The sequence below is a fragment of the Dermochelys coriacea genome, chromosome 1, assembly GCF_009764565.3.
Source record: "Dermochelys coriacea isolate rDerCor1 chromosome 1, rDerCor1.pri.v4, whole genome shotgun sequence".
Taxonomy (NCBI): domain Eukaryota; kingdom Metazoa; phylum Chordata; order Testudines; family Dermochelyidae; genus Dermochelys; species Dermochelys coriacea.
In genome coordinates, this window is record NC_050068.2 from 262,622,175 (window position 1) to 262,649,506 (window position 27,332).

At 42.7% G+C, this 27,332-nt stretch overlaps 1 protein-coding gene across 6 annotated transcripts in view; it reads right to left on the minus strand.

Annotated features, from left to right (window-relative positions):
• TCF20 (transcription factor 20) overlaps positions 1-27,332 on the minus strand; it is a 216,369-nt gene that overhangs the window by 8,961 nt on the left and 180,076 nt on the right. For 4 of the 6 annotated variants that reach the window (XM_038397526.2, XM_038397546.2, XM_038397506.2 and 1 more), the window contains 3 exons: positions 12,913-13,006; positions 5,141-5,190; positions 1,068-1,195 (listed from right to left, as the gene is read on the minus strand). In XM_038397526.2, coding sequence (XP_038253454.1) covers positions 1,112-1,195; positions 5,141-5,190; positions 12,913-13,006 — 228 coding nt within the window. In that variant the 3' untranslated portion in view covers positions 1,068-1,111. The remainder of the gene's footprint in view (positions 1-1,067; positions 1,196-5,140; positions 5,191-12,912; positions 13,007-27,332) is intronic. The other 2 variants (XM_043502346.1, XM_038397555.2) reach the window with 1 other exon arrangement.

Genomic DNA, 27,332 nt, shown 5'->3' on the forward strand with positions numbered 1-27,332 from the left:
AATTGGCAGGAGAAGCTCTCCCGTCAACACAGCGCTGGTTTACATGGGGGGTTAGGTTGGTATAACTACATCACTCAGGAGTATGGATTTTTCACACCCCGAGCGACTTCGTTATATCAATAAAGGTCTGTGATACAGATCTGGCCTTAGGTCACCAAGTTGCCATCAGATAGCAATGACTTTTGATTTTGGGTGTTCTGCATATTGATAGTGATCTGCAAGCTAATTAGATAACTAAATGGATATTCTGCAGAGCCAGGGTATGAGGAGATGCATTTCTCAATAGCTCTGCATTTTGTTAACCAACAATAGTAAGGAAGTAAATACAAGGATAAACATTAGAGAGTCATGAGATTGTGGCCACACAGATACAACTCTACCTACTTCAGCTCCAGTCTGGTTGGACAGGTAGGAGAAAGGGCTTTGGGGTGGGCGGGGGGAAGGGAGGGAGAGTGTAACAGGCCCCTAGTAAGGATCACCACTTGCACCAATTTGGGTAGAGGTATCCTGCATCCTAAAAGAGAGAGGCTTGCATGACTATAATCACTGCACAATTATAATCATCTTGAAATATCAATGCAATTAAATTCTGACCTGGTAACATCCATGTTACAAAACTGCAAGGACAATAAGTCTAGTTTATTCCCAAGTACAAAGTTTAAGAAGGTGGCAATCCTACATCTAAGTGAGGTGGTGGGGTTATTTTTTGGTTTGTTTGTTGGTTTTTGGAAGTTCGCTATTTAGGTTCCATAAAATTAAGGAAAAATTTCTGCCAGATTCTGATGCACATGGAAGAGAAAAGTATGAGTGGACATTTCTGGTACTGAATATGGGAGTTGGATGAAATCCAGCAACAGTAGAGGAGGGCAGTTATTAAGCTTTGCCCTTCACCTGTAAACAGAGGAAATTGCTAAAGAAATACAAAAATGAAACCGCTAGCCTGAAGAAAATGGAGGAACAAAAATCAAAGCAATCCCAATCTCTGCGTGTGTACAAACTGCCCCAACTTCTCCCACAGAAGTGGAGAGAGGGCATGGGGGGAACTGGAAGTCCTCCCTGCAACTCACCTGTGCTTGCTTTTATTTCCATTCCCAGGAGCACACTTCCCCCCTCACCCCCGTTCCGACTGCTCTGTGCTGAGACTGCCTTTCACCATCTTGTTCTGCAAGGAGGGAAGAGAGCAAGGAAGGAGGGGCTGATGAATGAAAGCAAAAGGAGGAGGAGCAGGGAGGTATGAGGGAGAGCAAGAGACAGGGGAGGGAAAGAGAGGCACACAGAGAATGAGAATGAAAGAGAGAAAGAAAAGTCAGTACACCGGAATGAGTTATTCAGATTTTCAGACAGGATTTTCCCCATGACAATAGTTGTCATTAAACAAGAGTGGAGAGTTTGGTTTTGAATTTAAAAAAATATATACAGAATTTCACAAGAAAAAGCAAAACTTCTCAATAAAACCCTTTAAAGGTGACTTGCAAAGGATTTCTTAAACATTGGGCATGTGCCCTTTTATGGTCTATACAACAGGCTTGAAAGTTCTCTTCCCCAACACTGTTACTCAAGCCTAAAAATATCAGGAATGTTGAGCATGGCCATCCCTGGCTCTGCTGGAGCACCTACTGGATGTGTCAGAGGATTTATAAAGTTAGCTCTCAAACCTCAGTTAAAGAGATGGCATGTCTGGTGTTAATTAGCTACTGAGGTTACATAGGCATTAACAAAAAGCAAAGAGCTTTAAACAGTCTAACTAAAAGTCCCTTCCTCTCTCAATGACTCAACTTTCACCCTTCTGGCTCTCGCAAAGTCACAGTTTAATTTTTTCTCCAGTGAGTCATTTTAATACAGTGGTTCTCAGCCTTTTCCACATCAAGACCCCTTTTTCCATATCAGGATCACCACTCAACCATCTCTAGCTAGCCTCCCCACCCTCCCATTTACAATATTGGAAGGGTAAGGTGGTCATGACCCCCAGGCTGAGGACCCATGTAATTCTTTCCAGGAAGATTTGGAGCAAACTAATGCTGATCAGTGAAGCATTCAGCAAGGGCAGAGCCACATTCAAGCAAGGAAAATCCTTCCATTCTCTCTTGAGCTCAAACAAGTGACTCAAAACTTTACCATGAACGAACTTCAGCATGAAAGAGAAGCTGCAGATGACGAATGCCAATTTCTTCCCATAAAATAGGCAAAAGATCTGCACTGGGCTTACTGTTAGTAAATGTCACACTTTTACAACTTCATCAGGTACCTGTTTCAGTTCCACTGCCATCCCCTGTCCCTTCAAAGCTTACCAGTGAACTGAACTGTGTTCATATAGCTTATAAAACAGACTGCATTCTAGTCACAAGGCATCTGTGTTTTAATGTTTTCAAAGTTTGGGGACCATCATTGCAAATACTAATACAGTAACTCCCCACTTAACGTTGTAGTTATGTTCCTGAAAAATGCGATTTTAAGCAAAACTATGTTAAGCGAATCCAATTTTCCCATAAGAATTAATGTAAATAGGGGGGTTATGTTCCAGGGAACTTTTTTTCACCAGACCAAAAAAAGATACACATACACAATATAAGTTTTAAACAAACAATTTAATACTGTACACAGCAATGATGATTGTGAAGCTTGGTTGAGGTGATGGAGTCAGAGGGTAGGATATTTCCCAGGGAATACATTACTGCTAAATGATGAACTAGAACTCATCTGAGCCCTCAAGGGTTAACACATTGTTGTTAATGTAGCCTCATACTCTACAAGGCAGCATGAATGGAGGGAGGGGAAGACAGCATGGCAGGCAGAGACAGAGACACACACCCTGTGTGTGAGAGAGAGATGTGCATTGCCCCTTTAAGTATACTGAACCACTCTAAGTAGATTGTCTTTTTAAGTAGACCAGGAAGTTGAGACAGCAGCTGCTGCCAGCACGTTCCCTCTGTCCTGAGTCCTATCGTTTCCCCCACCCTGCTCATGGAGATGTGGGGAGGGGGACATCCTGATATTAGCCCCCATCTTCCGTCCCTCCCCCCCACCCCGCCCAGCAAGCAGGAGGCTCCCAGGAGCAGCTCCAAGGCAGAGGGCAGGAGCAGCACACGGCAGTGGGGGGAGGGACAGCTGAACTGCCCGGCAATTCAGAGTCTGCTGGGCGGCTGCTGCACAGGGAACTTAGGGGAGCTGATGGGGGGCTGCCGGTCCACCCTGGTTCCAAGCTCCCACCAGCTCGCTCCAACAGGCTGCTCTTTCTGCAAGCAGTGGACAAAGCAGGCAGCTGCCAAACAACGTTATAAGGGAGCATTGTGCAACTTTAAACGAGCATGTTTTCTAATTGATCAGCAATGTAACAACGAAACAACGTTAACTGGGACGACTTTAAGTGAGAAGTTACTGTACAGCACTTCCAACTCAACCTATCTGCAAGAACTGAATGCTGGAAAACTTTAGAAGTTTATTTTATTTTAATTTTTTTAACCCTATAACACAAGGGTTCTCAACTTTATTGCACCGCAACCCCCTTCTGACAACAAAAATTACTACCTGACCTCAGGAGGAGGGACTGAAGCCTGAGCCCACTTGAGCCCTGCCACCCCACTTCAGGAGGCGGGGGGGGGGGGAGGGGATGGACACACGACGAGACAAAGACAAAGTCCAAGCCCCACAGCCCCAGGTGGGGAGGTCAAAACCCAACGGCTTCAGAACCAGGCAGGGGCAAGGTAACCTGAGCCCTGCCGCCAAGGGGCTTTGGCTTTGGCCCAGGCTCCGGGTGGTGGGCTCGGGCTTTGGCTTCGGCCCTGGGTGGTGGAAGTTGGGCTTTAGGCCCAGGCCTCAGCAAGTCCGAGACAGCCCTAGTGTCCCAAAACATAGTTTGAGAATGGCTGCTATAACATGTCTTGTCCGTGGACAGCAAAACCAGGAAATCCTTGTGTTACAGATCCTTCACAATCACACTAGACAACTGTCAGGAAAAGAAGACACCAGTTTCATCCAGCTGTTGGGGCAGTACAGACCTTTCAGTTACTGATTCAGGCAGGCACTAGTGCATTGCTTTATGCTTGTTCCACATTTCTGAGGTTCTCTCTGCAACCATAAGGACTACAATTTTTTTTTTTTTTTTTTAAATGAAAGGATGAGAAAAAGGGAGGCCGATCACTGCTTACAAATTGAGAACCAACGTCCTAGAGTCTTCCAGGCTAGACAGGATTTGATTTTTTAACCTAAAAAACAAACCACCACTATTTTTTAAAAAGTGTGGGGTAAATACTAAAAATAGCTTGTTGTGGTAAAACCACTTGCTCAATATACTTTTCTCCTTTACACAGATTTTCTTTCAGAACTACCTTGTAAAAATACAGGAAGCCACCAGATGTCAGTCTAATCCAAGGCACAGCAGAAGAGAGCTGCTGACAAGTACCTGAATGGAGTAACTGAAACCTGAATTCTCTGAAACATTCTTGCAAGTGCTAAGGAGCAGAATCCCCCTCTCCTAAAATCTAAATTACAAATGGTGCTGTCTATACTCTCATACAATTTAATTAGATTTCTATTAGCCACCAGAAACGCCATTCCTCCTGACATTTTCGATCACCTAGTTATACAGGCTGATGTTTCAGTAACTTGTACTGAGGATGTGAGGGAAGTAGAAGCAGCTGAGCAACTGTACTCAACCTGGTAACTGCTGCTGAACTATGACAAGCTGCTTCTATTTCTGGCAAGTCCTTGCTTCCAACAGCCGATTAAATTTTTTTCCCTGAGATGTTTTTCCTTCCTTCTTGCATTCCTGGTAAATCCCAGAAAGAACCTTCACCAAAAAGTTGCAGTACAGCACTCAGAAAGTAGTAGTGTATTGATTGTACCATAAAAGATAGGAAATTAGGCTGGGTTTCATATAGTCTCTCTGAAGGTCTAGATAGCAAAGACATACAGTAGGCTTCACATATCTTCTTAAGCAATCTGTATTCTTCTAGGTAGAAACTCATCCCCAAAAATGCATCCCCCACAGAACCGCCCACCCACCCACGGCTTCATCTAAAAGCATCTCCTCTCTCTCAAACACATTATCCGGGTATAAAATTACTTCATTAAAACAAATGTAGACAGAGCCCAGTGGAGGACAGCACTGAATGGACCTAGCAGGGAAGAGGTTTCCTCTTACCTTGTGCTTGGGGCACCTCACTGAGAAATTCTCTTCGTTTAGTAAACAATCTAGAGGAGAAGACAGACAGCAATTTGATTATTTTATTTATAAAAGTATACCTTGCATAATGTGTGTGTACTCATCATACCTTTCAGGTAGATGTATTCAGAGATCTCTTCTTGAATTAGGTTTTTTGGAGGAAAGGGGTTTCAGGAATATTTTAGTAAATTAAGTTACCAAGAGACCTGAGTGATATTGTCCTTACTGCAATCAATATGCCAAGCCCAAATTTCCCCAAATGCCTCATTGCTGCGTAAGGAGTAAAAGTCAGAGCAAACTCACAAATCTCTCCTGGCTTCATGGATTCTAACCCTTAGAAATACAAACACAGGAAAGACCAGATACACTCATCTCATCTTAGCATATTATCCCTGCTTTATGTTTCAGAGGAAAGTGACTGCCCCTCATGTTTATCACAAAGTACCTGCAATATCAGGGGCAGAAAAAAGTTGGTGTGTGTCTTGTGACTTATTTCCAACCCCAAATCTAGTGATCAAGTTTTGTTCATTGGCACCATGCTTGATATACCACAGAGTCATTCATATTGCTCTTGGATCTGCTTCCACATTCTGTAAATGTAAAGCTTCACTAATCTAGGAAACAGTTTAATGACTTCACATTTTTTAAGGACACTAGAACAGATCAAGTTTGTTTTTAAAAGTGACTTTAGCATTGTTAACAGGTGCTACCTTAACAGCTCCTGGAACTGTAAGTGCTGTATCCATAGAAGAGGGTGCACTAAAGACAACAAGGCAGTGCAAACTTTGGCGCTCCAGCCTTCTACTTAGGGATTTCCAAGTGCCCCACCTTTCCATTTCACAATCAAATCTTGAAGCAGCAGTGCCCTCTCCATCGGGGGTTCAGCTGCATCTGCTAGGTATTTTCATCTATGGTGCTACCCCACTCTTGGTCAAACTTTTGACATCACCTTCAAATACCTGATGTTACTCAGCCTGCATCTCATTATTTCTGGTGGATCATCAGTGTAAAAATTCAGCAAGGCATTTATGACCACATCCTCTCCAATGTCCCCAGATTTCCAGGAAGTAGCACAGTGGTTAATAAAACGTGCTAATTAAAAAAACTTTTTAAGTATGTAGCATAACTACAGCTCTCTGCTGTTCCAATCTGCTAGATGAATTTAACAGACAGCATCTAGGGCTCCAGGGCAACGCTTTATAGACACCCAAGCAGAGTCCTGCACTAAGGACAATAATTTTAAATGCAGTATAGGAAAGACTGTCTCTTTATAAAGATAGGAATTTTGCACAATGAGACTGTACCATGAATTATCATTGTACAATACAGTAACCATCAGAACAAACTCAAAAATATTAAAAAGAGAAGATTGTTTTCTCCTTTTAGTGAATTCAGCACTGGTGACAGATGAATCCTCCATTCATCCCCCAAATGGGAAGGGCACATGTGGAGGGGGGCAGTATAAGCTTCCACATACCGTTTCCTGTCATGACACCTCATGCCCTGGATCTGGACCACGTGTGGGGGTGAGAAAAGCTCAATATCTATTATTCCATTCTTTATCTTTTTTTGCCATAAATGCTAACATTGGAGCCAATTAATGCCAACTGTGGTAATTAGTGTTAAAGGTTAGGGATGCTTATCTCCATACTGGGAATGGGAGAGACACCCTGAGCTCATTTCACAACAGCCACTGACTATTAGTAAGATGGAAAAAACTTTTCCTTACTACCAACTTGGCCTGGATTTTAACTGGTGACCTAAGGTAACACATTTAATTTCCCAGTCAGGCAAACTTTAAAAATCAACTCCAAGAGGTAATTTTAGACAGCAAGACAATACATCAAGCTATGGTCAGTTCAAGGAGGAAGATGAAAAGGCAGCCACGCACCTTGTTTGAGCAGGTTTTCCTGAATGGAGCAGTCAGGGGAAACGTACAACAAAAGATGTATGCTTATATCTCCTTGTACTTTGTCTCTCACTCTCTGGTTTGTTACCCTTCACAAAGAATATTTGCAAGCAAAGAGGACTTTTGTCCCTTAAGAGTTCATCATTTGCTAGTTACTCTGTTTATAGAGTACATATCCTTTGTTTGTGATATCACATAATATGAATGCTGTGGAGACAACTGTGATGTAACAATCAGGATTTGACTCCAGGTGGGGAAGAAAAAAAAATAGAGGGAGTGGATGCAAAATTTCAAGAAACTCCTGTTTCCATGGAGATGCCTCTAGGACTAAGTTATCTCAGATGTCAGTGATTCTTTATAAATCTGAACAGATGAAAACTAAACACAGATGAAACGTTAACAACAGCCATTTCCATATTATTATTATTACCATAGTGAAAAGCACCATAAAGTCACATCACAACGAACAGTAAACACAACACACAGGAGTCATGGACAAGCAATCTTCCTCCACACATCTTCACACAGCCTTGTGAAACATGCCATTCCACATATCATCCAGTCAGCCACATCGTTGAATCACACTCACCAGAGGTGCCCCCTGACCCTGGCATTCGGCACCAGTCCCTGCAAAACTCGCTCCCATTTTTCCTCCACTCACCAAACCACATGTCCCACAAACTCAAGTTTCCTTTTACCATCTTATTGGTATCAGATATCACTACAGTTATGCTGTACATTTGGATGATTACCTCCTTCTTAGTGGTGTGCAATGTATAGCTAACATGCAGCAATTGCCTGTAGCATTTCAATTTGAAGGCAGAGAGTGTCAATGTTCTGTATCTGTAGCATCCACATCTAACATGCATAAAGCAAGATGCTGAAGATGAGACTGCAGCAACTTAGAATCATAGAATCATAGAATATCAGGGTTGGAAGGGACCCCAGAAGGTCATCTAGTCCAACCCCCTGCTCAAAGCAGGACCAAGTCCCAGTTAAATCATCCTAGCCAGGGCTTTGTCAAGCCTGACCTTAAAAACCTCTAAGGAAGGAGATTCTACCACCTCCCTAGGTAACGCATTCCAGTGTTTCACCACCCTCTTAGTGAAAAAGTTTTTCCTAATATCCAATCTAAACCTCCCCCATTGCAACTTGAGACCATTACTCCTCGTTCTGTCATCTGCTACCATTGAGAACAGTCTAGAGCCATCCTCTTTGAAACCCCCTTTCAGGTAGTTGAAAGCAGCTATCAAATCCCCCCTCATTCTTCTCTTCTGCAGACTGAACAATCCCAGCTCCCTCAGCCTCTCCTCGTAAGTCATGTGCTCTAGACCCCTAATCATTTTTGTTGCCCTTCGCTGTACTCTTTCCAATTTATCCACATCCTTCTTGTAGTGTGGGGCCCAAAACTGGACACAGTACTCCAGATGAGGCCTCACCAGTGTCGAATAGAGGGGAACGATCACGTCCCTCGATCTGCTCGCTATGCCCCTACTTATACATCCCAAAATGCCATTGGCCTTCTTGGCAACAAGGGCACACTGCTGACTCATATCCAGCTTCTCGTCCACTGTCACCCCTAGGTCCTTTTCCGCAGAACTGCTGCCGAGCCATTCGGTCCCTAGTCTGTAGCGGTGCATTGGATTCTTCCATCCTAAGTGCAGGACCCTGCACTTATCCTTATTGAAACTTCCTTTCATACTTCATAGTAATACCTTTGCTTCTCTAAATGTGGCTGAGTGTTGTTAGAGCAGTAACCATGAGTCCAATTCTATGTCGATTTGGCTTTCCTTGTAGTCATGCCACCCCAATATTTGAAGTGTTCAACACGCTCCAATGCCTCCTCAGATTTGGGTAGAAATTTCTTTGCCTTTTCAACAGACTTAGATTTCACCATTGTCTTTGTCCTATCTTCATACAGAAATTTAAGTGGCACTGTTTAATTTTGATTTGTATGCAAGTGGAGAGCTAGAGTTCAGCTTTCTTGTACACAAGGATGTCTTATTTTGACAAGGATTATTTTGTATGTAAGGAGATCAAACACAAGATTGAGTTAGGATATATAAAAGCATTCATACGTACTGGCTGGAGCAGGTTTATTAACCATGTGCCTTCCTCAACAGCCAATCAGCAACAGTGGTGCAAAACTTGGTTTATTTAGGACCAGGCTAGTGATCTAGGACTGAAAACTGTTCTTCAGTGCAGAAGCACAGAGCACTAACTGTTATCCTAAATGGACATCCCCCAGCAAATTGATCTCCTGTTGAGCTATCAGGACCAGAAATAAAAATAAGAGTCATCCAGTATATTAGTACAAAGTCTTTATGATTAGCATTCAATTCCTGTTCTTGTTGCTTATTGCTAATGGACTCGGACACTAAAAGGAGGAAAGTAGCTGTGCTGCACTTGTTCTTCTCTGTAGTTCAAATACCAAAATTTAATCTGCTACTAAAATACTTATAAACGATGGGAAGTATTTAGTTTAAAAATCAAACATGCTTGTTACCAAAAATATTCCTAGAACTGTTTTTTAAAAACACAAATAATGCAGAGGGGAGACAGATCAGATGAGCAGCTGGGTGAGAAACTGGGGCTGGCTGGCAAAGAGACTTGGACTAGGAGCCAGTGGGGGCTGGGGATGATGATTGGAGACCAGAGAGAGGGAAAGAAACATCAATTGAGGAACCAGAAGGGGGGGAACTGGGACTGGTTAGCTGAGGAGAATGGAATTGGTAAAAGGAACCAGAGATGGAGAAGATACAGGACTGGGACAGGGACTAGCTGGAGGAGATGGAGCAGAAATAATCACTTGTGGGGAAATGGGCAGAAGAATTTATATCCAGTAAAGCACACTTGCCTACAGAGCCTGGAATGGAATCCAAGACTCCAGAGTCTCACCATTCCTCTTCTGTTACCTTGCAAATAGGTTTCACAGATATTTGTATCTCATCCCCCTCTAGTACAGGTCCACACAGAGTATGACAATTTACCACTACTCTTAGTTACCCCGTTAGCTCAAAGAGAAAGTGTGTATGTGATGGATCTAGATTTCAATCCTGCTAACAACATATGGGTGTCACTATGATGCCACATGATGGAATTTTGTTTTTTTCAAGATCTAGGAAGTTACACATGAAACTATGTTAAAAGAACATAAAGTATTTAAAAATTTTAGGAAATGCCAGCAGTAAGGCTGCCAAATTTGGCCTTCTTGTGCATATGCATTATGCGATAGTCTTTAAATTACATGATGACATTTTTTCCACAGAACCCATGCTTATCCAGTGCACAGCATAGACCTGCTTCTGTGATGAATCAGGGTTGTGTAGTGGAAGACACTGTTTATAGGATCCCTCCTTCATGTTGCAGAAGCTGGAAGGTGTATAGGGAAAGAGGCAGGGGACAGCAGGAAGAAAGATGATGGACTCATGGTTAGGTCGGCTGAATGCTGTCCCGGAAAACTGAACTCTATACGTGCCTCTGCCACAGAATTTTCTTATGTGATGCTGGGCAAGTCACTTAACCCAGACTTTTCACACATGATCAAGTAATTGGGCGTTCCTCATTTTCCAAGTGCGCAGCTTGAGATACTGGACTCTGATTTGAAGAACACACAAAGAACCCACAGCTGCAACTGATGTCAATGCAAGCTATGCTTTGAACACATGAAGTGTCATAAAATGCTGAGTACTCTGAAACATAACGTCATAGGCATCTCAAATTGGGCACCCACAATTAGTGGACATTTTTTACCTTAATCTCTCTGTGTCTTAGTTCCCCATCTGTAAAATGGGGATAACATTCCTCATCTCACAGGGGTGATATGAACATAAATTCATTAGCATTTGTGGAACACATGCTACAGTGATGAGCACCACAGAAAAATCGATGAGAAAATTAATAATTCTGTCTGCAGAGCAGGGTTTGACTAGTGTACAGTCAATAAGGCTTAGAGTCACACACTGAACAATGAGAAAACATAATATTGAATAGCTACTCATTAAATGAGCACCATACATTCTGTGCACTGAATAAGGTAGGGGTCCTGTGGAAAAAAATAGTATGATCTCGTAAATAAATACTATATCATAATACATATGCACAAAGGAGCTGCATTCTGATTGCACAGGCAACTTTACTTCAGGCGTTTCCTGACTGCTTGACTTTGTAATCTTAATAAAGTCCTTTTAACATAGTTTTTTGGTGTGTAATTTTAAAGTGTGCATCAAGGCCTCATCTACTGTGTGGCATAACTGGATCAAACTCAATGTCAAACAACCCTGAATTCCATTGCAATTTTAGTTCTGTTTTATTATTTAGCATTTATATTGTGGTAGCACATAGTGGACCAATAGGTTGGAGCCCAGTTGTGCTAGGTGCTGTACAGTCATACACAGGAAGATATGAAGTTCAGGAAATTCACCCCTTCTCCTGCAACAAAATATCCTATATAGGTTTGGCAATAAATCAGTCAAATAATGTCAGCTGACCACCTATTATTTGACCTTGGTCAAATATCGTCAAATATTCCAGCAAGAATGCCCTGATGTAGGCAATGGCTTACCTTTTTGATTGAATCATGGTGTCCTTCTTTCATTTTTTTAGAACTTCATTTAATAGCTTTGCATTTTTCCGAGTTAAAATAACTCAGTTAAGTAACTTGTTTCTTATAATTCAGCATATGTATCTAAGGGTAAGTCTACTGGAGACCATAAGGTCTGACTCTTCTTGGTTACCATTCTTACTGTTCTAATAAATTAGTGCTTTAAAATATTTGATAAATAATTTTTGGACCATTCAAATGCCCAACCCTAAATCTGTCTTCTAAATCAGGAGTTCTCAACCTTTTTCTTTCTGATCTCCCCCCATAATCCCCAACAAGCTATAAAAACTCCATAGCCCACCTCTGCCACAACAACTGTTTTTTTGCATATCCAGTAGATTAAAAGCAAGGGCCAGTGGTAGGGGATAGCAAGCAGGGCAATCGCCCAGAGCCCCACACCACAGGGGGCCCAGCAAAGTTAAGTTGCTTGGACTTTGGCTTCAGTCTTCTGCCTTAGGCCCCAGTGAGTCTAACGCCAACCCTGCTCTCTGATTTATTTTGGCAGACCTCTTCTAACTTGCCCCCTCCCCTGACGTTCCTGGACCACTGGTTGAGAACCACTGTTCTAAATAATCTACGTTCACACCAGACACTACATTCATAAGGACAACTGCACACACAGAAAGCACTAGTACTCTGATCACTGAGCAAAAGAAGCACCTCCTCTAAAAGCTATACTACCCAGGCTGATATTTCATAGCTGACCAGAACTGAGCAATGTCAGTGCTTGGATAAGAGACTCGTGTGTGCACAAATGAGGTGCTGCTGGAAGTGGCGTTTATGACTCAGCAAGTGACTTTCCATTTGGAATCTACTGGGCTAATGCCCAATTGTACTGTTAAGGAGCATGTCATTGCAGGAGGTGCTGTCTTTCAGAAGACATGAAAAATCAGAGGTTCTGATTATTGGGAGTCCTTAAACGGCCTGTACATTTTTCACAGGGAAAGGGGGTTTATCTCCCACGTCATGGCTAAATTCCAGATTTTTTAGCTGCATTCTATAAATTTAAAATTCTTTCTGCCATTTCAAGAAGATTCTTCTACATTTCTCAATCTAACTTGTTCCAAAGTGAGGCTGCGCACTGTTTTATCAGCTGCCATGCTCCATCCCTTCCATTACTGTATTCCCATGGTGGGTTACAAGACTCAGAGTACAGCAGTTTGTAAAGTGCTCTGGGATACTTTGGGGGCAATGTGTGTCCTATAAGTGTAAGATATTATTAATCTTATTTGTTCTTACCTGCATCAATGGCACACGGGTAATGGTATCGGAAGGAGCAACCTTTATTGTAGCAGCCTAAGGTGGCTCCTGGCTCCTGGCAGTGGGAACATTTCTGAAATGGATGGAAAGATAGAAATATTAGCAAATTGGTGAGCCCTCTATCTCCTCCCTCCACACACCTTTTCCTGGTATTTCCACCACACAAACTTCAGCAGTTTCAGGCACTACTTTCTCAAAATGTATCAAGAACCACCAGGTCCCAAAGATCACTTTTTAGATTACATCCCCTTTAAACATCAAATAATGGGTCCCACATCCAGTGGGTAAAACAACTATAGGTTTTTCAAACAACATACTTTTGTACAGCAGTGACACCTGGACTTAATGTACTGTCAAACAGCAGACAGCTTTACCAGATTAATAGAACTTTCACCATTCCTTGCACCTACTAGGACACCATTGTCCAGTCTCTTGGCAGATGTTTCAGAACACAATGATGACCTCAGCATTGGAATTGCAGTATGAAGACTTGAATGTGTCTGTGGCAACTTTAAAATGAGAATTAGCAGTACAGAGAATGGATTAGGGACCCTAGTTGATATAAAATCACTACCTGATTCATCTGGCCAAATCTTCATTACCACTGACATGTCGATCCAAGAGGACTGAGGCCAACCTGAGCATTTTGTCACACAAGATAAAGATGAGGTATACCTGGTGCTAAGGGAAATGCCACTAGGGGAAAAAACATCAATGTCGTAAGAATGGCACGTCTCCAGAATAAAGGTCTTCAGTGATAGAAAGATGTTGGTACGGTAACTCCTCACTTAACATCCTCCCGCTTAACGTTATTTCCATGTTACATCCCTGCTCCATAACAGAACACGCTCGTTTAAAGTTGGGCAATGCTCCCTTGTTAGGCCGCCTGCTTTGTCCACAGCTTGCAGGATTCTCCAGAAGAGTAGTGACTTTATAAGAGAGAACTGCACAACTTGTAACAGCGCACCCCAGCGCCTTCCACCTGTTGGTGCATCCTGCGGATCAGTGCCTTCCTCCTGCTCATGGCAAGCAGCCGTCTTGAGGTGTTCAGGAGGCTGGAGGAGGGGAGAGGAGGATGTGGCATGCAGCCTCCCCCATGCCCTGCCTCCTGCCCGCAGCAATCAGGTGTTTTGCAGCGTTCAGGAGGGTGGGGGGAGGAGCGAGGACACGGCATGCTCTAGGGAGGAGATGGAGCGGGGTGGGAAGAGGCGGGGCAAGGGTGGGGGCTTGGGGGTAGGGGTGGAGTGGGTGGGCCGGGGGCAGAGTCGGGGGTTGAACCCCCTGCAAAGTTGGTGCCTGTGCTTGCACAGTAGGAGAAACTGCCCCTGCAGCTGTGCAAGGTGCTTCCTAGCTTACAGTGGTACCTTCAGCCTCCTTGCCTGTCTCGTTGTCTGCAGTGGGCTGTGCCTGTGTGGGGTAAAGCAGGGGCAACTCGCAACTAAAGTACAGTACCTGTATTAAATTGCTTGTTTAAAATTGTTTAAAACTTATACTGTGTATATATATATATATAATGCCTTTTGTCCGGCAAAAACGAATTTCCCTATGGGGAAATTAGATTCGCTTAACATAGTTTTGCTTAAAGTTGCATTTTTCAGGAACATAACTACAACGTTAAGTGAGGAGTTACTGTACTAGGGCTGTTGATTAATTGCAGTTAACTCATGTGATTAACTCAAAAAAATTAATTGCGATTAAAAAATTTAATCACGATTAATTGCAGTTTTAATTACATTGAAATTTATTAAATATTTTGGATGTTTTTCTATATTTTCAAATATATTGATTTCAATTACAATACAGAATACAAAGTGTACAGTGCTCATTTTATATTATTTTTATTACAAATATTTGCAATGTAAAAAGGAAAACAAAAGAAAGTATTTTTCAATTCACCTCATACAAGTACTGTAGTGAATCTCTATCGTGAAAGTGCAACTTAAAAATGTAAAACTGTTTTTGAGTGCAGTTATGTAACCAAAAAAAAAAAAAAATAAGCAAAACTTTAGAGTCTACAAGTCCACTCAGTCCTACTTCTCATTCAGCCAATCGCTAAGGCAAAGAAGTTTGTTTACATTTATGGGAGATAATGCTGCCCACTTCATTGTTTTGTTTTTTAATGCAGTTATTTATTTTTTACATTATTCTACATTTGTAAGTTCAACTTTCATGATAAAGAGATTGCACTACAGTACTTGTATTAGGTGAATTGAAAAAAAAATTTTTTATAGTGCAAATATTTGTAATAAAAATAAATATAAAGTGAGGACTGTACACTTCATATTCTGTATTGTAATTGAAATCAATATTTGAAAATGTAAAAAACATCAAAAATATTTAAATAAATGGTATTCTATTATTGTTTAACAGTGCGATTAGTCACACAATTAATTTTTTTACATTTATTTTCAGAGAGTGAGAACTTATCTGATGACCATTTTTAATTTCCATTATTTATTCCTAATATCTCAACTGGTTCATATATTTAATTGTTTTATCAGATGGGTGTGAATGCAACAGAGTGAGAGCTATTCACTGACTTACTGCAGCCTTAATGGCTTTAGAGAATTAGGCCTACTGTGTATTTCATTCAGAGAGCAACTTTATAAGTAAAGGAAGTGTTTTTCAAAAGCATAAACTAATGTAAGCTTTTGAAGAAAGCTTGTTTCTGACAGGCTAAAATTTCCCTTCTTTATAAAAGGACCAGTCATGTGGCTAGCACAGATTCCATTTAAGGTTGAAAGCACCACCACAACAAAAAAATCCACCCCCATACCTGCAAGAACACTATGGTTATGAAAAATAAACCCATAAGAAACACAGGAAATTCAGTTTTAAGAGATAAAATATGGCAAAAAGCATTACAAAAATAAGTGCTTGAACAATTGGTCAGAATCACCTGAAATTTGGACCGTAACAAATTTGTTTTTTGAATGCAGACTATATATAGATACAGATCTAAAACTGGTCTTTTATTTCCAAGCAAGTCTCAGATTTGATCCACAGAGAAGTTCCTGTCTCTATAGTAAGTAGGGGGTTATAGTATAACACCCTTTTTAAAAAAAATCAGGAAAAATATTGACAAAGGTATTCACTGCTCTCCACACCATGCCATGCAGACAGTGAAGGATGTAGTTTAACATGTAAATAACTGAGTATGAAAGCAAAATCAGCTCCAACCAGATGCCAGGTGCCTCTTTGAATCAAAGCAGACATAATAAATGGGAAAGTTTGAGATGCCAGTTCTCGTGACTTGTACAAATCCAGTCTTCTCAGTTATGCCAATGCACCTTAATCCTGATCTGCAGTATCCTTAACTAAATCAACTCGTGGGTCTTCTAAGCAGCAACCCTCAATCATGAAAAACTAGTACAATATTTATGACATAAAAAAATGTCCTTGAGGTCCAGAATAAAAAAGCCCACTAACTTACTTTTACTTGTCAGAACATGACCCCTGGTTTCCAAAGGTAAAAATTCTAGGACTTTAATTCTATATCTAACTGCTTGGACCTCTAGGCAAGTTTTGTAATTCACTTACTCATGGGACTATAACCAGCCACACCATGTAGCAAATGGCTTTTCCTGGCAAACTATCAAGTCCTGCCTGTAAAGTCAACCACAGGAGAATCATATGTACTGTACTCCTGGGGGCATTCTTCATCACTATGCATGCACAGAATTCATGTCTAGTGCATAATTTTTTTTTCTCCACAGAAAATACATTCTGCTGGAGAGGTACTGCAGTTACCCCTTTTGCCCACCAAAGGCTGCTGTAGCGCCAGAAAACAGAGCAGCCGCTCCCAGGCAAGAGCGGCCCCCACTGTGGATAGGGAAGAGAAGAGGCTGCATCCCTCACAGTGCCCTGCCCATAGGGCCAGATCAGGAGGCACAGGATATTGGGAAGGGAAGACCGTGTGGGGCACATGATGCTGCTAGGGGTGGTGGTGGTGTCACAGACTGGGGCTCAGAAGGGCTAGTGGAGGAGGACAGACTGGGATGGGGTATGAATGGGAGTGGGGGTGCAGGACCACATGGGGACAGGGTGGCTCAGTGGGGGTGTAGGGACACATGGGGACGGGGCAGATGTGTCTGACTGAATGAGAAAGGCTAGGGGTCAGCCAGGGTCTGCATGGGGGAGGCTCCCTAACAATCCCCCACCCCAAAAAACCCAACTGTTCCATACTACTTCTACCCACACCCCACAACCCTCCAAGTTCACACTCAGGCTTCTTCCCAGCAATTACTTACCTCTCCCTCAGCTCCCCCGTTACCCCTGACTCCCCCAAGCCTTTGACTGCTTCTGAGGGGCACAGAAAATATGTTTCTGGATTGTAGTTAAAATGAATTATTACTCGAAGTTCTTTATTAATATAGCTAGTAAGGAATCTATTTGTCAAAAAACATTTCCTGAATCTTTTGTGTCTGTATTGTTACAGACATAATTTATTACAAAATACCTGTCCGCAAGTATCAAAATAATTTAAACTGGCATATTTATATTGTGTTATTTTGACAAATAAAATATGCAGAATTTTAAAATATTGTGTCCAGAATTTTTAATTTTTTGGTGCAGAATTCCCCCGGGAGTAGTACTGACACCAGTCCTAGTTTCACCCATGGCAGTTATGCTCAAAATGCCTCCTCAGGAGTCCTGAATCACACAGCTCTCTACCACCTCCCACCTCAACCCCCTCCATTCTCACTTTTAGACATGGCCAACCAAGGCTAATGATTCTACTAGGATATAGCCCAAGTCAGCCATTCTTCTTGAATGGAGCTCTGAATGTCCAGTGTTATTCCTTTGAGCCACATGCCCTTCCACCCTTGCCTGCTCCTTTGAAGTGCCATAGCTCTGCAGCAATAAAAGAGGGCATTCCCACATATATTCTTCCGCACAATGATCTTTCTTGCTCAGCACAATCAATAAGAGCAGGGGAGATGGAACAGCTGAGAATGAGCTGAAGTTGTGGAAAGAGATCTTCAAACTAAATGGAATATTTTGAAGAGTGTATTGTGTGATTTAACTGCAGACAAAAAAGTATCTTCAATACACCATAAAACAGTATGTTGCCTTTTTCAAAACATTCTTTTATATTTTGTAGGAATCCTCCCTATATAGTTGCAGCCCAGTTTATCCTGCTTTTCTAAAGGTGCTGCAGCATCACAGAAGCACAGAGCACTTTGAAGCATGTGTCTTTCCCATAATGATCAACGTGCCCATTTTTGGTTCAGTTACATGACCAACCCAGCTCAGAATGGGTCAGGAACTTTTTCACACTACGGTTCTGTTAGTGATGGATAAATAGAGGTAAGAAATTTCAATAAAGTGAGAAGGCCAAAGTGCAGGAATCAGCCTTTTATCTCCCTTCTATGCCTGACCAACTAGATTATTACTAAAGTTGCTGGCAACAACCCCCACAACAGCAATTCCCCATTGGACTGCAATTCCATTGACTGTTCAAGGCAGAGATCATCTACTGCTCACTCTGCTGCTGCTGAACAAGTCTCCACTCTGGCAGATGTTACTGCTTTTCTCAATCCACTGACAGTCTAATAACTCCATCTTCTCTATCTCCTGGGACCCATAACCATCTGCTACTTTCCAGGGAGGGTGGAGGAACCACATACGCACACCAAACTACTCTCCATTTCTTTCCAGTTCCCTATCCTTCTTCATAGATCAGAAAGAGACTAAATACAGTTGATTACCTGTAAATTTATACAGACATAAAATGACCCATAAATCTCTATCTATTAGGGAGATTCTTAGATCACATACACATGGTATCAGAATACCTCTAGATTATTTTAAACATACAGTAAGTGAATAGAGATGGCTAGATGGTTTCAGCCTAATTCTGCAGAGACATTATTTCAAATAAAAAAACACAAACCATGACTGGCAACCTCTTGGAGAAACACAGAGCTGAAAGAACAGTGGGTTCTGCAGGTCAGGACTGAGACACACTGAAAGATGTAAATATGTACAGCTCCTGCTTGCACTATGTCTGACTATGGCCAGTATTAACACCCTCATTTTCACAAGCACATAAAATGTGCATTTTACAATTTAAAAAATACTAAAAGTAAGATATAAACAAATACTGGAATTTGTACAGGAAGACACATGAATTGTGCCAAACTGCCACAAACTAAGCTCTTCAGTTTCTATTCAAGTTTTCACTAAAACCCCATCTTGCAGACAGTCACCAGGACATAGTAGTAGTTTGCTAGCCACTTTCAAAGGAATTATGCCATCCTTAGCCAGGGAGAGAGAACACAGGCTCTCAAGGGAAGATAAATTCCTATTGCTCATTAGGCAGTCTGCTTAACCGCCTCTGCTCTGAAAAGCTGAAGACCAGCACTTGGACAAGGCTCCCAGGGAGAAGGGCTGATGAATGGTAATTACTGCCAAGCGTCTAGCCAACTCTTGGCTCAAATACAAAGCAGCAATGATTGGTTAACAGGCCCCTCCCCCACAATCCAGCTAGAATCACAAAATAGTATGTCTCACCTGGAGTAGGTTGAAGGGAGGGTAGAGTTAGATCTGGGAAAGACACCCCCAAATCTCTTGAACTAAGTTATCAATGCTATAACAAATATTAAAGCCACATACATCCCTCTTCCTCACCATGCTATTAACAGCTCTGGACTCTTTCTAGCTCCAGCTCAGTCTCCACCTGACAAAGTGAAGTAACACACAATCTGGAAGTGCGAACAACAGGGTGACAAATATAGTAGCAGTTTTCAACCAGGGGTACGCATACCTCTGGGAGGTACATCAACTCATCTAGATATCTGCCTAGTTTTACAACAGGCTATATATATAAAAAGCTCTAGCAAAGTCAGTATCAACTAAAATTTCATACAGACAAAATGAGAAAGTAAGCAATTTTTCAGTAATAGTGTGCTGTGACACTTCTGTATTTTTATGTCTGATTTTATAAGCAACTAGTTTTTGAGTGAGGTGAAACTTGAGGGACTCAAGACAAATCAGACTCAGGGGCAGTGATGAGCTGCCAAAATCTTAACAACCCCTCCCTGCCCCACGAGGGACTCCTGCCCCATCCCCGGCCCCCACATTCCTTGATACCACCCCAGACCCCTGCCCCATCCACCCCCCTCCCGTCCCGACTGCCCCCAGAACTGGGCAGGAGGTTCTCATGGGCCACCGTAGTGGGTGCCCACCCCACCCCTAAGAGCCAGAGGGACCTGCCGGGGGGCGAGGTGGGGAGTCCCGACGGTGCTTACCTGGGCAACTCCCAGGAAGCATCCAGCAGGTCCCTCCGGCTCCTCGGGGCGGGGGAGCATAGCTAGGGAGAGAGCAGGGGGAGTGGCCACTCCCCCCACTAATCACATCAAAAGTGGCACCTTAGGCACCAACTCTGTCGGTGCTCTGGGGCTGGAGCACCCACGGGGAAAATTTGGTCAGTGCAGAGCACCCCTGGCAGCTCCCCACCCCGCACCTGGCCCCAGTTCACCTCACCTCCGCTCCGCCTCCTCCCCTGTACGCGCCGCCCTGCTCTGCTTCTCCACCTCTCCGCCCCAGCTTCCCACGAATCAGCTGTTCACGCGGGAAGCCTAGGAGGGCCAAGAAGCAAGTGGCAGCTTCGCGCTCAGGCCCAGGGAGGCAGAGGTGAGCTGGGGCGGGGAGTGGTTCCCCTGCGTGTGTCCCACCCCCCGCCAGGTTACCTGCTGTGGCGTGGGCAACCCTCCTCACGCGCCCCCTGCCACAGCTCACCTCCGCTCCACCTCTGCCTCCCTGGGCCTGAGCGCGAAGCCACCGTTTCCTTCGCAGCCCCCCGACTTCCCAAGCAAAGAGCTGATTTGCAGGAAGCTGGGGTGGGGGGCAGAGAAGCAGAGCGGGACGGCGCGTTCAGGGGAGGAAGCGGAGGCGAGCTGGGGCCAGGCGTGGGGCGGGGCGCTGCCTGTGGGTGGTCTGCACCCATCAAATTTTCCCCGTGGGTGCTCCAGACCTGGAGCACCCCCTGAGTTGGTGCCTAAGGTGCCACTTTTGGCCTGTTATTAAATTTAAAAGCCCTTTTGAAACTGGTTGTCCTTCGCGAGACAACCGGTTCTAAAAGGGCTTCTAAATTTAACAACCAGTTCTAGTGAACAGGTGCGAACCGGCTCCAGCTCACCGCTGCTCAGGGGTACAGTTGTGTGAAAAGGTTGAGACCCACTGTACTGCAGAATCACCAGAGTTCTGCTCTGTTTCATTCAATATTTCAAATTAGGAACTACCTGATACTAATTTTTCCTGCAATTTGGGTTCCTCCACTATTAAGTGAAGTGGCTTTGACTGTAGTAGAAGGGGTTACGCCTGCACGCACGCATACACACCTTCTCCTTCCATCTTATTTGTCAAAAATACCTTGTCACCACCTCTACATACAGATTACAAACCCAAAGATCCTGCCCTGGGCCTTCTGGCCACCTTCCTCTTCCTGACCAGGTACAATACTTTTGTCTTCTGAAGTGACCCTAGCTGCCAGAGAAGAGGATCAGGCCAAAAGCTGCTTCCCTTTGCCTCCATGCTAGCAGGCAAAATGCTGAGCTGACAACTTAGTGGGGGCCCCAGTGATCTTATGCTAACTATTTGTGTTATCTGAAAGTTAAACTAGTCCTGGTTTACTAGACAGGACTTAAAAAGCCTACTCACCCATGGTGAGTGGGAATTTGGAACAGGAAAATGACTCAACAAAGGGTAGCTGAGGAGAAAGAAGCCTTGCTGGAGCTGCTACTGCATTCCCTAGGGGAGCTGGCCATAGCCATATTCATTTATTTCATTTTAAATTCCTAGGAAGAAGGGGAGAAAAATTAAGGAACTGAGCCCACAGGGTGGAGGGGAATCAGAGTGATTGTTTTGATTCTGCCTTGCAAGCTGGTGCTTCTCAGATGATTCCTCATCTACACTTTCCACCAATGGCTGGGGATCATCTACAGAAGTAGTTTAAGCAGGCACCTCCACTGATGTCAAACTATGCTTTTTTACAGTTTTTACCCTGAACATGCTTTCTTCTCAGCTGATTAGCTGCTTGCTCCTGGCCCCGCCCTCAGACTCAGTCTCACTCCAGATGCCCTCCATGCCCCGCTCCAAATAACTTCCCTCCCTTCTATCACCATCATTTGGTCCCCTCACTATCCTCTCCTCACCTCACTTCCTCTGTTCTTCTTTTTAGCTATCCCTTAATTTTTCCCTCCTCTCCCACCACTGTTGTAATACAAAAACTTGTGGCACTAACATGATGGATATACACCTTCACTAGGTGCGATATATTCTTTTACTCCACCCTCTGTTTTGTGTTTTTAGACTGTAAGTTACTGAGGACAGAGGCTGTATCTTATCTATGTTTGCACAGTGCATAAAACACTGAGGCATCCAAGTCCAATTATAATTAGAATTATAATAATAATAATAAAATAATCATGGGGGGACGTCTTCTGCTGGTTGCTTCTGGTTAGTCATCCTCTCTCCAGCTACCCTCTGTGAAGCTGGAATGACAACAGAAGTAGCAGCAGCGTCCTCTTCCCAGGGAAGCAGACAATGAAGAGAGGCTTCATCACAGCCGGCTAAGAGGGGAAAAATGAGCAAACAATTGCTGCCCCACGTAGAGGTGAAGAGTTATTGTTAAAGAGATATTGGGGGAACGGAGGTGGAATGATTTTGGGAGGTCACTTGTAAGAGGTATTGAGTGGGAGCGCGGGGAGGTATGAGAAAGATTTTGGAAGGGCCTTGGTTTTTAGAGGATGGGAGCTGTAAACAAATATTTTCACCTGGGCTAAAGAGGAATCAGAGAGTAACTCTGAATTGAAGAAATTAAGGTCTGATTTAGTTTCCAAAGATTTCAGCAATTAAAAAGATAGTCACTGATTTAGCGGATAGAACTACTGTGCTGTAAACTGGAATGGGAGAAACAGCAGACAGAATCAGAGTTGCAGTGCTGCATGAGGCTGCTGGGGCAGCAAGATAGCTGCAGCTCAAAATGGATGATATGGAAAAGGGAAAGAAGTAGTATTAGAATTAAAGGGGTGCCTGAAAAAGCTGAAATGGAAATTCTATTCAATACATACAAATGTTGATTAAGGACATATTAAATTTGAGCTCTGTGGAAGAGGGGAAAATAGACAATGCATACAAGGCTTTATCCTCCCTCCCTACCACCATCAGGGTCGGTAACAGACCCAGAAACTTAACTGTTAAATTTCACCACAGAACCAACACAAGAATTTGATTAAGAAAAAGGCTAGTGAACATCTAGATCAGTGTTTCTCAAATGCAGCCACCAGCCTATTTTTGTGTGTCCACAACAGCCTCCTGGACAGCGGGGGGCTGGTAGGAGGTAAACCAGTAGCCCCTCCCTGAAGCACCCAGCTGTTGATCCTAGATGCGCCGCCTTGGTGTTTGCTGGCACCATCAGCAAGGGTCAGCACCCTGCACCGCACAACCTCCTGAGGGTCTCCGGGCAGCACCTCTGGAGACAGGTGGGGCATAATGCTGAAGGAACTTTGGACTCAGCAGACAGCTTGTAAGTTCCTGACCCACCTTCTGTGGGCAGAGGGGTTTGGGCTTCAGCCCTGGGACCAGCATTAGACAAAATAGCACTATGGGCAAACTTGTATTTTGGCACCCCTGGCCCCCTCTGCCTCCCCACTCCCTGCTGCCTTCCCCTGCTAAGCTTCATTCTGCAGCCTCACACCCCAGGACCAACAAGCTCCTACCTCTTGACCACAGTGCCCCCCAACCACAGTGTCCTGGGCAGTCACCCACATCGTCCACCTATAAGGTTGGCCCAGGTTAAATCCCCCCCAACCTGCTCCCCAAATATAGAAGTCAAACTATGCCTATGCATCAAAGCATCCCAAGAATCGCTGAGATATTACGTTTTAAAGTTGCCTTGTAATTGCCATAAATCATAATTCACACTCATTCCCTTCTAAATATTAATACAGCGCAGGCAGAGCTAAACTACATAGGTGTAGTTTTCTTTTAAGTCACAAAGCGTATTCATTGGCTAACCACTATGCTTACATCTCATGCTTCTATAGCACCATAAGCAAGAACTATTGGCCAACATCATTGGCAAGATCACTGCATGGTGTCTGGGTAAATTGAGATTGTTCTTAGCAGAAGGTGAAAGAGTTAAAAACAAATGAATATTGGAAAGTTTTTAAAAAATCAGTGCCAGAACATGACCCTGAACGTGATACAGAGATGGCTCTGGAGAAGCCACCTGTTTCTAAGAAAAGCAGAACGTGGAAGGAAGAAAAAAACAAACATTTCAGGACAAGTGGGAAAGGTAGTTTCTTGTGTTTCTGAAGTTATCCATTTCCATTTCCATGCAGGTTGCAGTGTCTGCTGTTTGTAAGAAATAAATTTTTCAAATTAAAATTTACGCAACGCAATGTCACGATAGCACTCATGCAGGGGTAGGTGAACAGAATTACCACAGTGAATTTCAGAGGCGCAAGCTGTTACATGATGCAAAAACTGAGCTCAAAAGTCAACAGTGATGGCTCAGAGATTTTTTTGAATAACGTGTATCAGATACAGATAGCTACTTTTAAAGTTGCACTACCTTTGGGGAAAACAAGGAAAGCATTTAGCATCAGAAAACTTGTGATGAAAATTGTTTTGGCCATGTAAGCAGAAAATATACTTTTCAGAGAGATACCACTGAGAAATGACACGTTACAGAGGAGCACAAGAGATCAGGCAAATTTTCTACAAAATGAAATAGCTGAAAAAGTTGCAGCTTTCTACACAGCCTGTGCTTGGATGAGAGCCTGGATGTCCCAAGGGAATCATATTTATTCTCTTTTTTGACTGTGATCGCCCTGTTATTTGGAAGGCGTTTTATGTCAGATGAGCCTTAGTGCTAGATCTACTAGCAAACACATTTTTCCAGTTGTTCAGGTGAGAATGGAGGAGTGCCGCATTACCTTTTTTAAAACCTGTGTGACCTGACAGCTGATGAGGCAGCAACTGTGCAAATTGCAGAAGCAGGGGTGCTGAACTGCTACCAAGAAAAATGCATGCAAACCTTTTTTGTTTCACTGTTTTGCCCACCAAGAAGTACTTGTCAGAAAGGCTTCAATCGAAAGTATGGACTAGGTTGACTCTGTAGTGGAAAAAGTGCATCAACGTGCTCAACACCAGCAGCATCAATAAAGGGAGATTCGCAACTCTGTGCAAAATGAGTGCGAAACACATAAGGTGCTGCTAAATTACAACCCAGTCCTGTGGCTTCATTTTAATTACGGTGTACAAAGACCATCTGAGCTCTGGAAAGAGCTTGTTGAGGTTTTGAACAGTTTCCCCAGAACTGTCCCAAAAGCTACAATATCCAGAAGTACATGGTTGTTTGCTCTTTTTGAAAGAGTTTTTACCAAAGCTTGCTTCCTTGAATCTGGAACTTCAGAAACCTCAGCTAACGATATTTGACAGCATTAAAGTAATTAATACATTCAGAATGACAATCACTGACATTGTCCAGCACCTAGAAGAGGAAAAGGACTTGCCAGTTTAAGTGCTTAATCAGTTTCTCATCTATCAGGAAGAGAAAGTGCAGCAAAAGGTCATCTTAGTTATAACCAAATACCCGAGGATCCTTTCGGAGGATCCTGAAAAATCATTTCAGTGAGAAACTTTCTCTGTCAGTATACCTTCATGACCGACCCATTCAGCAATTCTGGTTCAGGTTTTTTTGGCTGCAAACTAACTGCACTGCAAGACCGATTAGTTTCCTTTGACTTTTTGGATTTAAGCAATTTCAAGTACCTCATGCTGCAAATACGCAATGATGCAAGAATGAAAACATACTTCAGTCAGCCCAGTGTTACAGTACAGGACTTCTGGAGCCATGTGTACCTGCTTGAGGACACCTACAAGCCCCTAGCTAACATTACTTTGCTTTTCTTGTCCCTGTTTCCTACTACTGTGCTGTGTGACAGGACATTCAGTGCACTGCATTTTCTGAAGAACAAGTACTGAAACCGCCAGTCACTAATGTTAACCTAGAAGCTTCGCTTCCAGTTTCACAGGAGATGTGACCTTGCAGACTTTCCATTCAAAGAGCAACTGAACTTCTGCAAGTAGTCTGATCCACACGATGGATGTGTTAAAACTCAGAACTTTAATTTCATTATCACAGTGTAGTAGTAAAGTATAATATAACAGGATTAGGTTTGTTGTTACTATCATTATTACTGTATTGGATTGATTTTTTGTCTGTTTCTGAAAGAGAAAATTTGTGGACATATTTGCAAATATATGTTTTTCATTATTATTTAGACTTTTATGTAAAATCATTTTTAAATTTACTTCAGAACTGCTGTACAACCTCCTTTTACCAAAAAAAGCAAAAGAAACAATAAAAAAGACAAGAAGTGAAAAGCATCTTATTTGTGTTTCTACTGTGTTTATGTCCAGTAAAGAATAGACACAACCGTACATTATTATTTAGTCAGCAAAAAAGAGGAGAGCTGACCAAAACTGCAAAAGGAAACAGAAGGGCCAAAATTCACTACAGGTGGGAATTTAAACTCACATTCATCTTCCATGATCAAGCTTATTATCAAGATACTCCAAAGGTGAGAAATTATATTCCAGACTCTTGGTATAGGGAACAAAGGCTCTAACATGCATGAATACACTCCAGAGGTAGAACTGATGAAAAGTGGTAGTAAAGTCATGGCAGATGGTGAAACTCAAGAAAAGGAGGGTAGGAGAGGAAAAGAAAAGAAGGACAGGAAGGGAAATGATGGGGTAGGCAAGGAATTGGTAAAAATGGAAAGAATTACTTAAGTTTACAAACAGAAATTATATCATAAGATGATTCACAATTGTGGAAACACCACACTCAGTAAGAGAGGCCATTTGCCACATATGGATTCACGCCAGTAATTGACCTTTTCACAGACCATCTTTGGGCATTAGATTAGGATAAAGTCTTTGGTGACTATTTGAGATGGGACAAAGCCAGATCCAGGTAGCATGGCAATGGCTATGTACCAAAAAAACAAAACAAAAACCAGCCCACACAATTTTAAAGTTTCTGAATAAGCCAAATAAGAATCAATTGCTCTGCCTTTTAAGGTTATGTTTTTGATTGTCAAAGTACTGAAAAATGTCATCAAAAAGAAAATCTCTGGAAGAAAAACAAAAGCAATCCAGCACACAATTCAAAGATATTACTTCAAGAAATTCATTTTTAGGAGGAGCGAACTGTGGGAGCAACAGAATTGGTTTCAGTACATATTTTTTGCTTCAAAAAAAAAAAAGGAAATGCATAGTATTTGCTAAACCTGAAGCTTTTCAACTCAAAAAGTGATGATTTATCTTAATAATCCAGTGCCTGTAAACAACAGTGAGTTTAATGTATGTTCCCCCCCAAA